This window comes from Microtus pennsylvanicus, chromosome 12 (assembly GCF_037038515.1).
Source record: "Microtus pennsylvanicus isolate mMicPen1 chromosome 12, mMicPen1.hap1, whole genome shotgun sequence".
Taxonomy (NCBI): Eukaryota; Metazoa; Chordata; class Mammalia; order Rodentia; family Cricetidae; genus Microtus; species Microtus pennsylvanicus.
In genome coordinates this window covers 14,956,280-14,973,206 of record NC_134590.1, presented here as the reverse complement: position 1 = coordinate 14,973,206, position 16,927 = coordinate 14,956,280, and the positions used below count along the sequence as shown (strand labels likewise).

General features: G+C 40.8%; 1 protein-coding gene across 4 annotated transcripts in view; it reads right to left on the bottom strand.

The window, feature by feature from the left end:
- The window catches only part of Ankrd17 (ankyrin repeat domain 17), a 151,995-nt gene extending 136,629 nt beyond the window's left edge, over positions 1 to 15,366 (bottom strand). For all 4 annotated transcript variants that reach the window (XM_075944322.1, XM_075944323.1, XM_075944324.1 and 1 more), the window contains exon 1: positions 14,827 to 15,366. In XM_075944322.1, coding sequence (XP_075800437.1) covers positions 14,827 to 15,225 — 399 coding nt within the window. In that variant the 5' untranslated portion in view covers positions 15,226 to 15,366. The remainder of the gene's footprint in view (positions 1 to 14,826) is intronic.
- Positions 15,367 to 16,927: the final 1,561 nt, after the last annotated feature.

The following is a 16,927-nucleotide window of genomic DNA, read 5'->3' as shown; positions in this document are numbered from 1 at the left end:
GGAGTAGCTCTTACACCTAAAGTAGACTTAAAAAAAAATCATTCTTAAAGATCTGAAAGAAGACTCAAATGGGAAACAAAATAATTTGCTAGACTATACAATTTATTCAAAAAATCCATTTTTGGGGGCAATTAGTAGAAAGGCCATAAAAGGATAGGAAGGAGGTGGTAGAGCAAAGGAGTTAAGGGGAAGCAGACTTTAAAAAATAGTCTGGTTCCACCTTTTACTTGAACCTTAAGAAAGTGACGTGCACGTCTTGACTTTTTTCAACTATAAAATGGAGTGATAAGACCTACCATTATGGAATATACATAAAGCAATTGAAACTGTGTCAAGCACTTACTAAGCACTAAAATATAATTTGGGTTACTTTTAATTACTAAATATGCAGAGACACGATACTTGTGGATGAAACAGTTGATGAATTTTCCCCGAATTCATATAGATGGCTAGATTAATATGTATGACTAGAACAGGGCTTGTATTCTGGTTTTCAGTCTAGCAGATCAACATCTAACAAAGAGATAGTACCGCTTCAAAATTCTGGGATGACATGAATAATAAAATGACAATTAAAAAAAATAGACCCAACAGGCCAACAGATGCTCAGCAGAGGTAAAGGGGCTATCCATGCAAGTCTGATGAGCTAAGTTTGATACTGGGAACCCACATAAAGATAGAAAAAACAGATCCCACCAAAAAGTCCTGGCCTCTTTACACTTACTTACACACACACACACACACACACTGTTTTAATAAAAGACCCATGTGCCTGGTGTAGCATTTTCACCACTAACATTAGATTGTACCATAACACTATAACACATATACAATCACAGAAATGATCCAAAGGGCAAAACATAAAAGGGCAAAATTTCCAAACTGGAAAACAAGGGAATACTCCGCATCTAATAAAGGAGTTCACATACACACACACAGGAATACTTCACATCTAATAAAAGGAGTTCTCATATACATATATACATACACACACACACAGTTTTTCACATGGAGACTCTATGATAGTAATTAAAAAGAAAGTTTCAGAAATTTTTTTAAAAGATTCTCATTTATGCAAACCAAACTTTGATTCCATAAATATGCATTTATACATCTGTATGAAAATATACAGAAAAAAGCAAAAAATTAAAATTAAAAACATACTTGAGATATAAGATTTGATCATTCTTTATCTTGCTCTACTGTTAAAACTTTTAGTCAACATTTACTATGTAATTTAGCAAAAATTTAACATAATGTCCCTTTAAAGTTACAACATAAAACTGAATAGTGCCAGCAATTTCATGGTAGTTATTGGTAGAAACTTCTGACAGATTTTCTGTGAAGAATATTGTCTTATTCCCTCAAGTGAACAAAACATATCATAGTTCAGTGCTAAGAGTGCTTGCACATGCACACTGGCTTTAGACTCGATATCTAAGTTGAGTAGAAAAAAATCTGAAATACTTTAAAATAAAGACTACAAAACAAACTAAAAGAGACCAGTATGAGAGTTGAACATAACTAAAATATTCAACCTGTCCATTGTGAACTAGCGTATGGAATAGAGAAGGTTGAGTACAGTAGGTTCTCCACCTGCGGGTGTAAGCATATTCATGATGAGAGCAAAATTACAGTTATGAAATAGCAATGAAATAATTTTATTGTTGGGTTACAACAACATAATAAACTATATTAAAAGACTGCAGCATTTGGAAGGTTGAGAACTACTGATCTAAATGACCATGTTAAAAAAAACACACTACAAGTGGCTGCTGCTCTTCTTAATAAAAGCTCGCTCTATCTATCTATCTATCTATCTATCTATCTATCTATCTATCTATCTATCTATCTATCTATCTATCAATCAAGAGAAGGAGGAAAGAAGTCAGGCCTGCACAGGAAGAAGAAAAATTGCAACAAAAGATCACTCCATGAGCCAGACATGGTAGTACTTGCCTGTAATCAATCCTGGAAGCTGAGGCAGGAGAATTGTGACAATGAAGCCAGTCTGGGCTAATATCACGACACTGTCCCAACAATCAAACCAAAACAACAACAACGAACACATGAGTATTTAACCCAGTGGAAGAGTACTGAACATGCACTAGGTCCTGAGTTCAATTCCCTTTAGAGTGAACCAACAAACCTAGCAAACAAACACCTGGATTACATGAAAAAAACATAAAATTAGTTTGTCAACTATAAGCTGCTCACAGATGTTACCTACTTATCAAAAAACAACATGTGAAACTGATTAGTCTAAGTAACTAACTTTCCTGTGTATAGGCATGTTCATGTGTACATGTGCACATTGGCCTGTGTGTGCATTAATATGCAGGACAGAGATAAACTTGACCCATATATCTCAATTGTTTCTCCTTATTTTTTGACCCAAGCTCTCTTATGTTCCTTGGAGCTCAGCTACCTTGGGACCCTCCCTCCAGTCTCCACATCCTCGGCATTGGGATTATAGGCACATCATACTCAGTTTTTTACGGTCCCTAAATATTTTGTTTGTGGGGTCTTTGGCATATACAAATGGGGCATATATACAGATGAAAACACTGAGGAAATACAACTTGATGCTTTATTCTACTGTGCAAACATGAAAGATAACACTTCAAACAATGGAAAGGGTTAGCATGTGTAATACCTAACTCAATTCATTAACTATTTGGAAATATAAAATTGAGTCTCCCTCCATGAGCCTACATAAATGTGAAATTAAATGTAAAAAAGACAAAACATCCAAGAGATAAAAGCAACACAAATGCCCACAGCTGATAAACAAAATGTGATACATAAATACAACGGGATATTATTCAATCTTAAAAAGGAAACCTTGTCACATTCTTAAAAACACACACACAAAAAAAAACCTGACTTTTTTTTTTAACTGAAATAAGATAGTCACTATAAGATTGCACTTATTTGAGCTAAGACACAAAAGGTTAGCAGAGACGATGCAGAGTTCGTCAATGGATGGACAGTACACTTTTAACTTTGAAAGACAGCAAAGTTCTGGAGATTTGTTGCAGAACAATGTAAAATTTCCTGACACTACTGAACTGAACTGACACTGTAAAACCAGTAAGATTTTATTGCTTACAATTTAAGAAAAAGTTAGTTATTATAAGAGGTATGAATTAGATTAAAAAATTACTAGGCAACGTAATCAAACTCATTTCGAGCACTCTGAATGTCAACTCCCAGAACCTACATGGTGGTTCACCACCATCCATAATCCCAATTCCCGAGAATTCAAGGCCTCTTCTGGCCTCCGTGGGTACAAAGAAACTGTCATACATATAAAAAATGTTTTTTTAAAGAAAACATAAATATAAAAGGAATCTGTAATATGTAAATCTTTATAAAAGATATAAGGAAGAAAGTAGTTTTTCCTAGCAGACATAAATCTAAAGTGAAATGGACAATGAACAAAACATTAAGTTAGAATGTTTCTGAAATCAAATCCAAAAATGTGTTCATAGTAAATACCAAGTATTCCACACCCTTACCTGAAGGCAAAACACCCATGCACACAAAACTGTATTTAAAAAACAAAACAAAACCACACAATGTTACAAAACTGCTTAACTTTAGTAAAGAAAGATGAAGAGTCTGAAAAATAGAAGCACGGTGTTTATGGGTTAGACTATTCAGTGTTTCACATCACGGCATAATGCATATCCTATCAAAACAGACATAAAAATATGTGTGGCAATTTGCAAAAGATAATTCTAAAGTCTACCAGGCAGGTTAGAATCCAAATTCCAGACAAACAGGATCAGTGACCGACAGCTAACTCCTAAGACATTAAAGCAGCCTGGAGTATTACACTCAATCACATGAAAACAGACACTTAAGACTTACTTAATTCAGTAATTTCTAGAGGATGAGGAAAAGGCTCAAGTGGGGAAAACACTTGCTCTGCAAGCAGGAGGAACAGAGTTGGGTCCCCATCACCCATGTTAAAGTTGAGCGGGCACGGCAGCCCATCTGGTAATCCCAACATATGGGAAGCAGAAACAGGCAGCCGATCGATCCCTGGAAGAAGCCAGCTAGCTATACTAGCTAAATTAATAAGTCCTGGGTCAAAGTAAGAAGAGATCCTACTTTAGTGCAGTGGGGAGAGCAATCAAGAAATATATCCTGAACCTACACAAACGTATGTCCATGTCACTGGCACAGACATACAGACACACACAAAATCAAGCTTCGACTAATGATTAATGCTGATGTGGACACGGGAATAAAAGGCTATTTGATATTTGTGCACAGTAAACAAGTAAACACATCCCTTTTAAAAGTGTTGACAAATAGGTTTCAAAATCCACTCACATATTTACTGCTAAAGCTTAGTGGAAGGACCAATATAGGACATCTGTTTCTCGTCCTCATCAATTTAGAGGCCGAAATGAAAAGTTAGAAAAAGAGATACAGCCGGGCGATGGTGGCGCACGCCTTTAATCCCAGCACTCGGGAGGCAGAGGCAGGCAGATATCTGTGAGTTCGAGACCAGCCTGGTCTACAAGAGCGAGTTCCAGGACAGGCTCCAAAGCCACAGAGAAACCCTGTCTCGAAAAACCAAAAAAAAAAAAAAAAAAAAAAAGAAAAAGAAAGAAAAAGAAAAGGAGATACAAAAGGGCAAGTCTCCCTCAAAAGTCTCCAGAGCTGAAGAATCTACTTTGAATCCTGAGGGTAGAATCAAGAAAAATCAAGAAGGACTGGAGAGATGCTCAGGGTTACGAGCACTGTTGCTCATCCAGAGGACCTGGGTTCTGTTATCAGCACCCACATGGCAGCTCATGAATCCCTGCAGCTCCAGTTCCAGGGGATCCGACGCCCTCTTCTGACTTTCACAAGTCACAAGCATGCAAGCAGTGCATAGACACACATACAGGCAAAAATCCATGTGCATAAAATAATAAAATAAAGCCGGGCGATGGTGGCGCACGCCTTTAATCCCAGCACTCGGGAGGCAGAGGCAGGTGGATCTCTGTGAGTTCGCGCCCAGCCTGGTCTACAGAGCTAGTTCCAGGACAGGCTCCAAAGCCACAGAGAAACCCTGTCTCGAAAAACCAAAAAAAAAAATAAATAAAAAGATAAAATTTTTTAAATAAAAAGAAAAGTCAAAAATAAAAAAGAAAGAAAGAAAAGTCAAGAGCCAAGAGAAGAACATCCTAAGTCAAAGACCCCAATTCAGTACATTCTAGCTCAGAATGACAAAGGATGAGCTAAAAAATATTATGGCAAGAACAGTATTCAAGTAATGGCCTACATTTCAGAAAGAGAACCCACTTGTTACATGAGAACTGAATGGGATATAGGGGGAGAAAAGATGGAAAAGAGAAAAAGAAGGAAGCAAGCTGGCCAGGTAGAACAAATTAGGAGGGTACTGTGAAATCTCGTAACAGCCTAATGGGATGGCAGAAACAAATGCACAACAATTTTCTCACCCTGTCATTTTAGCAATGGAAACCATTCCATCAGAGTAGGGTGAGAATAAACCCCCCTACGTCACCTCCTACATGGCAAACATTGCAGGTCCTGAATAAAGCATCTTTTTCAAAGATAAAACCAAGACCCAAGCTAGACCAACAAAATTATTTCAGGAAACCAGTAGACATTTTCTCTTGTATTGCTAGCTAAAAAGATAACATGATCCTAGAATTTACTACAATATTAATTATCCCCCAAGTTCACACAGCCCTTCTTGTAATAAAAAGCCAGTTCTCCCAAAAGTTTTATCTGGACACATGGCCACATAGAAAGAACTAAATACTCAATTATGAAATTAAGTTCTGACCAATAGGATATAAACGAGAAGAAATATTTACAATTCCTTGGTCCATCCTTAAAAGGAGGCTACCCATGGCCATCGTCTGATTCCCTATTTCTCGCAGGATATTAATTCACCAAAGCTAGTACAAAAACCATAGACTGGGTGGCTCAAACAGCATTCACTTTTTCTCACAGTTATGAAGGTTAGAAATCTAAAAACAGCGACCAGCAGATCTGTGTTCTCATTAGACCCCTTGCCTTGCTTACAGATGATCACCTTCTTTCATCTTCACTTCGCTTTTTTTTCCTGTGTGCATATCTGGTATCTGTAGTTAAACTTCCTTTCACAGAGAAACCAGTCAGACTAGAGTAGGACCTACCCATAGGACCTGATTTAACCTTAATTAGGCTTTTAAAGACTTTATCATTAAACACAGACATAGCCTGAGATATACAGTTCAATCCTGGTCATCTGGGACATAGTCATTTGGGTTGGTAAGCTACATTACAACAGACTTTTTTAGATCAAGTCAACACTGCAAGGTAGAGCTATCAAAATATTCTGGGCTGACGGGAATCTTCTCTATCTGTACTGTTTGATACAGTAGCCAATGGCCATACATGATCACTTAAAGTTAGTTTAAAAATTAAACAGGACTATAAATTCAGACTTTCATGCCACAGTAGCCAGAGTCTACAGGACTAGGCAGCACAACTTAAGGGGTGATGCAGAAGTCAGACAGCTACAACTCAGACCTGTGCATGCTTATAAGGACTATGCCCGAGCAGCAGAGAAAAGGAAAACACAAAAACACAAAACAAAAAAACCCACTTCTACCCTGAGGGAAGCACATGTCTGAGTCTTTTCACACAAATCTCTCATCTGATTCCTCAATACAGAAATCAGAAGGCATTATCCTAAACTTCTAAAATCTCTCCGAACTTGGAAACATATGTCAAGATGCTAAGCAAAGGCCTATAATATTCAGAAAGAGCACAATACATATCTATGAAATACACAGCTCTGAAAAAAAAGGTGAAAACCCCAACATATTGGCAGGTGCTAGCTAAACATCAACAACAAAACCCTAAATTTAGCTACCAACAGTGGGCAAGCAAACACAGCCTTATGAAAGCAATGCTAAAGAAGTCTGAAGGAAAGAGTCCCAGACTACAAGAGTCCCAATGGTCTGCTACTTCTCAGGCTAGAAAAGGCTGCCAAACAGTAGGAAAGGCTTTCCTACCTATGATGCCTCAAGATTTGGAAGATAGAAATTCCTAATCAATTAACTGGAAATGAGGGTAATTTTTCTTAGTGAGCAAGCCAACTCAAATGAGCTCTTAAAAGAAATCTTGTTCTTGCTATCAAAGACAGAACTCTGAACAAAAGCTGTTCTCCCTTCACGGGATATTCCTTTCCTGAGTGCTTGGAGAGAACAGCCCCAGCTCTTGGCCATGAGTTTCCACTTGACCGCAAACTTCGCCTCCTAACTGCCTCTCAGATCAGCTTGCTTAGCCAGTTCTAACCATCTTGTAAGACAATTTATTCCCTTTAAGAAATCTCTGAATGCTATCTAGCTAACTAGCTAGCTATCGACCATATACAAATCTACCTGTTCTGCTTCTCTATTAATACCCAACTGATAATCACTCAGAACAATTCTTTCCAATTTCCTCAAGTAGCCCAGAGTATAAGGGAGCAGGTCAGACAGCACAGAAGCTAGCAAGGAATCAGCACAGTTCAAAAAAATGAGCATTACAGGAGATCTTTTGCTATAATATGTACGTCATATAGCTCTGATTTAAAAATAGAAATCTCTCAAATTTCTGACACAAATTTTATCCCCAAACTATATCAGTTATAAAAAGTTGTCATCAGGGCCCAGGAGCCCAGCTCAGCTTGGCTGCCAAGACTGACAATGTGACTTTCATCCCCAGGACCCATGTAGTACAAAGAAAGTTGTCCTTTGACCCCCCACAAGTACACTACCCTATATATCATAAACTTGAACTACACGATACACAGGGCTACATAGCAATGATGTCCCTAGGGTTGTCATACTCTCCAACGCCTACTACATTTCAGACATGGCCAATAAAAAGCCACAAAAAACAAAGTCAAATGATGGAGGAGGGTCATCTGTCTATGTGTTACTCTCATTAGTTAATAAAGAAACTGCCTTGGCTTTTTGATAGGGTAGGATTTAGATAGGTGGAGTAGACAGAACAGAATGCTGGAAGAAAGAAAGCACAGTTGGTCAGATGCCATGAAGCCAGCCGCCAGGTCAGACATGCTGAATCTTTCCCAGTAAGCCACCACCTCATGGTGCTACACAGATTATTAGAAATGGGTTAATCAACATGTGAGAGTTAGCCAGTAAGAGGCTAGAGCTAATGGGCCAGGCAGTGTTTAAAAGAATACAATTTGTGTGTTGTTATATCGGGGCTAAGATACCCATGTGGGAACCGGGCGGGACAAAAAGCAGGCCTGCCCACTTGCCTCCTCACTACAGTCGAGGACATAGACAACAGTCAAAAAAACATTCCTCCCAAGGGGAAAAATGAGGCAAACTAAAAAATTTGCAGTTGCCAGCTTACAGCTCTCACAACTGCTGCCCCAGAAGGAATTCATTATTAATCTAGCCAATGACTGCTGTTTGCTTCCTTTCTCTTCCTCTCTAAAGGAACTTTGATCACAGTTACCCCATTCCTATTCTCACTGGACAATTGGGTAGGCAACAGAGACTTCTCTTTTTGCCTGCAGAGTACTGAACTAGTAAAGTCTATTTGGAGTAGCTGAGTGGGATTTTGACTTGGTGTACTTAAAGGAAAGACTGGGTGTGGGAAGAAGGGTGTGTACAAATAGTGGATGGCCAGAAGTCTGAGCTCAATTGTCAAGAACAGAAGTTTAGCCTGGAGATGTAAACTTTATAGTGACTGGCATATAGATAGTACAAAAATCACCTAAAGCTCAGACTCAAAACAATAAAAAAAATAGCAGTAAATAATCAAAGGATGTACACTGATGTGAATGGGAGAAGCAAGAAGATCAACTAAAGACAGCTAGTTAACACAGGAACAGGACAAAAAGAAACAAAGAAAGGCTAGCGCTCTTGTAAGAAGTAGGACTGGTCAACTGCTATGTAAAGAGTAGGAAAGAAATTAACACAATTAATTAAACCCTACATCCAAAAGGAGTATTTAGTTCCCTCTAAAAAGCAAAATACATAGTATCAAAAGAACAATTCTAAGAATTGTTTACGTATGGGGTCAAGGAAGGTCTCTTGTGTGGAGTGTCTTATGAGTGATAAAATAATAATACAATTTACTAAGCAAAATACTTTCTCATATTGTGAAAATATAAAGAAATTATGTGAAACAATATAAAGAATACCCACAAATATAAATAGCACACACAAATTATTAAGAAAAAAAGAAGTACAATATGTAAGAGATGAAAGAAATTCTCAAAAGCAATCCAAACAAAAACAAAACTTTAGTCAATGTTGACAATTATAAAAATAAATTTTTATATTTTTATAAATTATTAAAGCATATAAAGAAAATCACATCTGGTGTATTCTCATACAGTTCTGATAACAATAAGGCTTGGGGCAATTAAACTAAGAATTATAATCCAACTAAAATATCTTGTATGGGTCCAATATAAAAAGCTACAAATAAATTATTTTAAGATACGAAGTTCCAAACATTTTCCAAAGTAGACAAAAAGGATTTATGTAATATTCATACTTAAAATTTGGCTACCTGAAAATCTAACATGTAAGACTAAAATTTACACAATACACACTACCTTACAGTACAAGACATAAAGAACAAAGCCAGGCTTCTGCCTTCAGACCTGACAGTCTTACACTCTAAACTACCCCACCACTTCTCTGACATCGCTTCCTTCTCAGAGACAGTTTGTGAAAGTCAGATCCAAAAAAGATGGACAGAGCTATGATGGGCTATGGAAGAAAATAAAGAAAAACTGGGGTTAAAGAAAAAACAACTAAAATAAATAAAATAAACTTTGTAATTTCAGGCTACTTACTCTATCCAGACTCTAAGTCAACAACCCCTATTTTAAAGAAAATCTACTGCTTTTAGAATAAATGAGTGATAAACAAATGAACCTATTTTAAATCAGACAAATCCAGGTTAAATCCTGCTCTGAGAATAGAAATGCATCCCTCAAAAAGTCACTTAAATCTATTTTAAACTAGTATCTCTGCCTGCAAAATGAAAGTCCCAACATTCAAAAAACATCGGGGGATGCTAATATCATCATAAAAGGTCAAAGAACTACTTGAGGGAGTCAGTTTTCTCCTTCCACCATGTGAGCTTCTGGGATCAAACTCATGTCAGGCTTGAGAGCAAACATCTTTACCCTCTGAGCCATCTCACTGGCCCTACAACATTTTCATACTTCTGAAACTAGCATTACTTAAACAAAATATATAATTAACCATATATTATATATAAAATTTAATGTCACTTACATTTTACCTGTTTACTCCTTGATACATTTTTAATTTACATGTCTTAAAATAGTTTTGTTTACCACAGCTTATTCAATGCTGAATATTGAGCATACAGTAAGAACGCATTTTCTGAATAATGAAATAAATATGGTGATACCTACTTCATAGTCATGGTGAATGCAAAAACGAGAAAACATGAAAACTTTATTAACTCCTTTTACTTTATTAACAATGCTATAAAGTAGGGTCTATTATCACCATTTACATAATAGGAAAATGAGCTAGAGAGGTTAAATAACTGGACCAAGACCACAGAACCAGTACGTGACAGATCAAAGAACTGACTACACACAGTCCATGTTCATACTCATTAGCTAAGTCTTCACACACAGTGGGCACTCAAGTACTAGTTTTTACTATGCTGTTAGAATATAAATGTAAGCAGGAGGTTTAAAGCATCCATCAGACATTCAATAGCCAGTGACAATTAGTTTAAGTTGTTCTCTATGTAACACCCAGGCAAGTTTCATCAGTCAAAAGAGTAATTAAGAAATTGAGAGATGTTGCTGGGCATAATGGCATAAGCCTTTAATTCCAGCACTTGAGAGACAGAGAGGAAGGTGGATCTTGGTGAGTTCAAGGCCAGCTTGGTTCACAGGGTGAGTTCTAAGGTAGCCAGAGTTATTTAGTGAGACCATTGTCTTTTAAAAAGAAAGAGGGGGGGGGGGGGAGAAAAAGAGAGAAAATGAAAGATGTTAAAATCCGAACATCAGCTATTCACAGGCTGTGGTTACAAGAAAGGAAGGAACTCATGGTTTCTTAAATGAACTCTGGATTCTCCCTAGAACTGGTACTAATTAACTGAACATTTCCGTATGTTGTTCCTTTTTTCTGTTCTTAATCAAGTCCTCTTTAAACAGAAGGTAAGACAATAATATTTCAAAGATTATTTTACAAATAATAAATAATGCTGCATCAGTTGAAACAGAACTAGGAAACAGTACAGGCAAGTTTCTTTTAGCTAATCTGAAACTTCATGCATTTACAAGAGAGGACCCTAACATTTTCAAATAAAAAAAAAAGTTTCAAGAGTCTAACTTGAATATTTTTCCCCTCTCCCTCCTCAACTCTACCTTTTCCCCCAGCTGAAAGTCTATTAGCCTTGCAAATCCTTTCAATACTGTCAGTACTTATTCACTTGGCCCCACTGTCATTAAGTCATGTCTTAATGTAAAAAACAAACCTTTCCTACACATATAGGTGGAATTCTGATCAACTTCTACTGTCTTCTATTTTATACCACCTCTTCAACAAAAACACTGCTCTTCCACTTAAAAGTCCGTCTTTACTATTTCCTCCTTTTCAATTCTACTTTAGAAAAAGCCATCTTTCACTCGTATCCAAAAGTATGTTCAATAGAATGCAATGTTATTTCTGAAATGAAGCACAGTCTTGCAATTTCATCTTTTTCTTGTAATATTTAATTTAGTCCTCTAATTTCAAAAAAAGCACAATGTGGTTTTTATGTTAAGAAATGTATTTTGTTCTTTACTAGTCAGGAGGCCATTGAAAGCTTAGAAAATGACATTTTCAACTTAGAGCTAAGGCCTTGTGTCAAACAGAAGGAAAGAAATAGAGAAAGTTCTCAATCTTGTACGTTCTTTCCAGGTCCAGCTGAGGCTATGCCATCCTGTTCTAAAACACTTTGGGGGACCTACTCAACCGGGTACTTAAAGCTGTTATTTAAATCCATTTTCCTTCCATTTTTTTCCTTTCAACTGGCGTACAACATCCAGCTAACACTTCTTCAAAACCACCAATGTATTGTTGTCATGTTAAATCATCGTTCACATTCATCATGTTTTCAAGTTAAACATGCAAAAGTATAAGTTTTCATAGTCCTTTCTAATCTGATTTTCTTTTTTACTGATGAATTAGTTCAAGACCATGTTGTCTGCATTTTTAAACTGTGTAGGCTAAAACAATGAATTTGGAGAAAAGAAAAAAAAAACATATATTTCCAAAGTCCTGCAAATTAAACTTCTGATGACATGCCGGGACAATGAAAGTGGAAAGCAAGCGTTGCACAAGTCACCCATCTGACTTATGGTGTACAGCGCCCTAAGGCTTGCCTCCTCATGCTGATCAAAGAACGAGGAAAGTGCAGAGAGAAAAACTGCTCCTTTCTGTCTTGCCTAGTCACCATGTGCTGTATACATTTCTTAATGGCTCAACTTTTCTTACACATACTTCACTCAACAAATGACAAACCTATTGCTTATGCAGATGGCATTGCAAAACACATTAAGAATCAACACTATCTTAGTTGGTCAAAGTTAATATAAATAATACTTATTTTCTGATGAAAACAAAACCCAACCTACATTTAAAACTTAAGGAGTGATTAGGTCATGTTGTAGTAGACAAAACTACTGCATGTAGGTATGTAGAATTTGCAGCAGAAAATTCCCGTAAAGTATTACATTAAGCATATGACCTTGTTCCAAACCAGTTAAGTTAGAAAACTTAAAATCTTCATACTGGTATTTTGCTCACAGCTGCTAAACCTGAAATTCAGCAACAGATTTTGAAACAGATCAGAAGGGAAACACAAAGAAATAAATCACTTTCAAAGTACTGTTCTACGTCTGTAAAAATGTTGATTCCTACTTTTGCAACTACCAGACACAACCAGTTTCCTTTTTGCCTTGCTCTCCTTGTTTTTTTTCTAATATTTATTTATTTATGTATACAATATTCTGTCTGTGTGTATGTCTGCAGGCCAGGAGAGGGCACCAGACTTCATTACAGATGGTTGTGAGCCACCATGTGGTTGCTGGGAATTGAACTCAGGACCTTTGGAAGAGCTGGCAATGCTCTTAACCACTGAGCCATCTCTCCAGCCCCGCTCTCCTTGTTTTTTAAATAAAAAGGCTGAGCTGAAGTATGAGAAAATGCTTCCCAAGTAGGAGGTTTATAGAACTGGTTACTTCTAAGCATCAAAACGGAAAAAGATTCCATCACATCTTTCTCGTCATTCTTTCAATAGTAAAGTTTTGTTTTCTCTTGTGTTGTTGTTGCTTGTCTCCAATACTTCTAATGAAGCCTGGGCAACATACTGTCGGAAAACATCCAATTAAACAAACTACCCACAATAGGCCAAACAGAAATGACACAGGGGAGAAGCCTGGACATAGGTATTCCTACTCTTAGAAGTCTAAGCTAAGGAAAAAATGTTTGGTCTTATTGCTAACAGGTGAATCCCATTCCCTTTCTAAGATGTTTTTCTATTTAAATAGAACCTGGATGGGGAAAGGGGGAAAAATAGCCTCAAGACAGGCTCTTGCCAGGCTCTGTGTCTGGGGAAGGAAACAAGCAGCAGGCTGAAGTTCTTTCTGGTTAATTACATTAGTCTTCTCTTAGTACTTAATTTTAATCAACTTTTACAGCTGCTTTCCTCTGCTGCCTGAAGTTCCTCCTTCCTCCACATTAAGATGTTCAAAGCTTCCATTTAAGAGCACTGACAAGAGGGTTACTTTCGGAGTTAATAACTGGGAAGTCTTAGTTGGCTATCAGTATGGTTCACTAAGCTTTTGGGTTAAAAGGCCTTCTTTGAGGAACAAGATCCCACAACGCCGCCTGTCTGTAGGCCCAGGAACAACTACAAACAGTTATGAAACCAGATCACTAGGACAAATCCCAGGGCCTTCCTATCCCAACCACTACAACCAAGCCTAGGTGCAAAGCAGTCGCTTCTTCCTCGTGTATTTGAAAAGAAAAAAAAAAAAGGTGGGAACTTGTTTGATTATTTCCTACTAAGGGAGAACCTGATGATGTATTACGTATGCACGTAGTGCATCAGACAGAATTTTTTTTATGTACTAAGCCATTTGTAAATGCATACGGATATAAGATCGGTTCATCCTAAACCTTTCATAAATCGAGTATGATTACTTCAGCAGCCGCAACAGTTAAAAAAAAAAAAAGCCCTGCAGCAAAACAGTATGGAAAAGTACAGCTTCTCACGTGTCTCTCCCAGACACAAATACTTAGCGCCGAGTCCATTACAACCTTACCAGCACCCCTCCAGAACTACTCCTCCACCTTACGCTGACAGAAAACTACCAACCTCGCAGGCCTCCCCCAAGAGACTCTCCTACCTATTATCTTACCCCTCCCGCTTTGGCTCCGCCCCCGCCCCGGGAATGAGGTGGCCTTACTGGCCCCGGAGAGACCACCCTCCTGCTCCAACGTGCAACCCGGGAATCGAACCAATCCCTCCTCCCACCCTCGACCGTGAGAAGCATCCTAGGATCACAAGCTCTTCCCCAACTCCTTGCACTCTGTGGTCCTCCCACCCCCACGTGTCAGCTACCCTCCCCCACATTCCCACACCTCACGACTCAGGCCGAGCAAAGAAAGGGGGCAGTCGACAGCCCGGTCCCCAAGACAGATCTTCCACCCGGAGGATTCGGTCCCACCGCCAGTCCCCTCCCACCCTCGGCCCTCCAGGGCCCCTTCCTCCCTCCTCGAGGTGAAACCAGGCCCTTGCCTCAGAAACCTCCTCTTCCTCGTCGTCGTCGTCCTCCTCTTCCTCGCTGTTGTTGCTGCTGGTGCCGCCGCCGCCTCCTCCTCCGCCGCCGCCGCTGTTGTCGCTGTCGCTGCTGCTCTCGCTGCTGCTGGGGGGTCGGCAAGTCCGGGTCCGCTTGGCCTTGTGGTGCTGCTGCTGCGGTGGCTTCTTCTTCAGGAGCAGGTCGCAGACGCGCACCATCCCACGAGGAGACGAGGCCGAGCGAGCCCCGCCGCCGCCGCCACCGCCGCCGACCTCCGCCGCTGCTGCTGCTGCTGCTGCTGCCGCCGCCGCCGCGGGGGGGGCCGCCACTGCCGCTGCCGCCGCCGCCGGGGGGCTCCCTTCTCCCTCAGCCGCCGCCGGAACCGTCGCCTTCTCCATCCCCGCGGGAAGAGGGGGGGGGCGCGGACGGGGGAGGGGCGTGGGGGCTCCGCTCTACCGCGACTTCGGCCGCGCCGGGGCCGACACAGCGTTCCGGGCCGCCGCCGCCACCGCCTCGGTCACCTCTACTGCCGCCGCCGCCGCCGCTCCGCCAGCTCTCACCTCGTCTCGCGATACTAAGGGCGGGGAGCTTGGCGATGGGAGGGAGGGAAGGAGGGAGGGAAGTAGCGAGCGGGAGGGCGAAGGGGGGCGATGCGAGGCGGAGCACGAACGCCGTGCCCGGGAAAGCCGAGCGGGCGTCTTGGAGCAGCCGCCGCCGGGGAAGGGCGCCTGGTGTGGCTTCCGCCGGGAAAACGGGGCCTGGAGCGGGGACGGCAGGCAGGGGGCCACGGGCGGACGAGCGAGCGCCGGGATGGCTCGTCTTCTCGCTACTTCCCCCACACACAGCCTTGCAGCCCTCCCTCCTTCCTTCCTGGCTTTTGATTAGAACGCAGCCGCAGGCGGAAGCGCGAGTGACGCCATCAGCCCGCGTCCCGGCGGTTCGCGCGCGCCCGCCCGCCGCCTGCCGGTCCGTCCAAAGTGCGGGTAGGACGGGCATGCAGCCGGGGTCCCCCTCAGACGAGCGTGCGGGGTTTAGGGAAGCCGAGGTAGCGGCATGGAGAGCAGTGGGCACGGGTGTAGTGAAAGGCGAGCACGGAATCTCGGGGCAGCCGTGCTTGTGGGAGGCCCGGCTTCCAGATCCGGGAGGTGGGGCCTCGCCCCGGACCTTCTGGACAGACTTTCCTGCCTGGCCATTTTCTCCACCGCCAGATCCAGAGAGCTTTGGATCAGCAGAGATAACTTCGTGTAAGGAGAGAGACTCCTGTCGGGCCCTAAACAAATTCAGCTTCCCCTCAGCCATACCTTGCAGCGGTCATGTCCTCACTTTAATACCTCGCCAGAGTTTAGTCTCGGGTCATAGACTTCCTGAACCTGACTTTTACACGTTTGTAATATGAATTTAGTGGAGTCTAAGACCATGCAGTTCGGAAGTGGTGGATATGGGAGCTTCGGAGCTGTGTCATTCTATGCATCTCGGTCTGAATTCTGAGTTCATTTTAAGTACCTGGAAAACTTGGAGACCTTTTGAAATGTACCTTTCCTCTTGAAACAAAACCTCCAGTGTACCCCAGGCTAGTCTTGAACTGGCGATCTTCCTCACTCCGCCTCCCAGCTGCTGAGATTGTATAGGTCTGCACACCCACCATGTCGTGTTTATGCAGCTTATTGAACTCAGAATTAGCCATTTCTGGTCTAGTACGAGTAGTGGCATAAGGAAAAGGAAGCAAACATCAAAGACATGTGTACTGGCACGAGATAAAAACTGCCTCAACTGTCAGAGTTGCCATTTTAAGATTGCTAAGTTTAGCTGAATGCTTGATTTTTTTTTTCCATTTTCTTCTTTTTAGCACTGGCATACCATATGAAATGTGGGCAGTTGCCAGTACTCTGCAGAGTACCACAGAAGAATTGGTGATGACTAAATCAATTCATTCAAGCAAAAACTCTACATGTGCCTACTATGTGCGTAATCTATGAAATCAAAGTCTGTGTCTCCAGGGGCTGCTCTTGTATAGTGTGTGCTATGTAGCCATACAGGCAACATGCTAACCATTTGCCTGTTACTTTCCCCTGTGTTTGTTGCATTCTGGTGGAGAAGAAA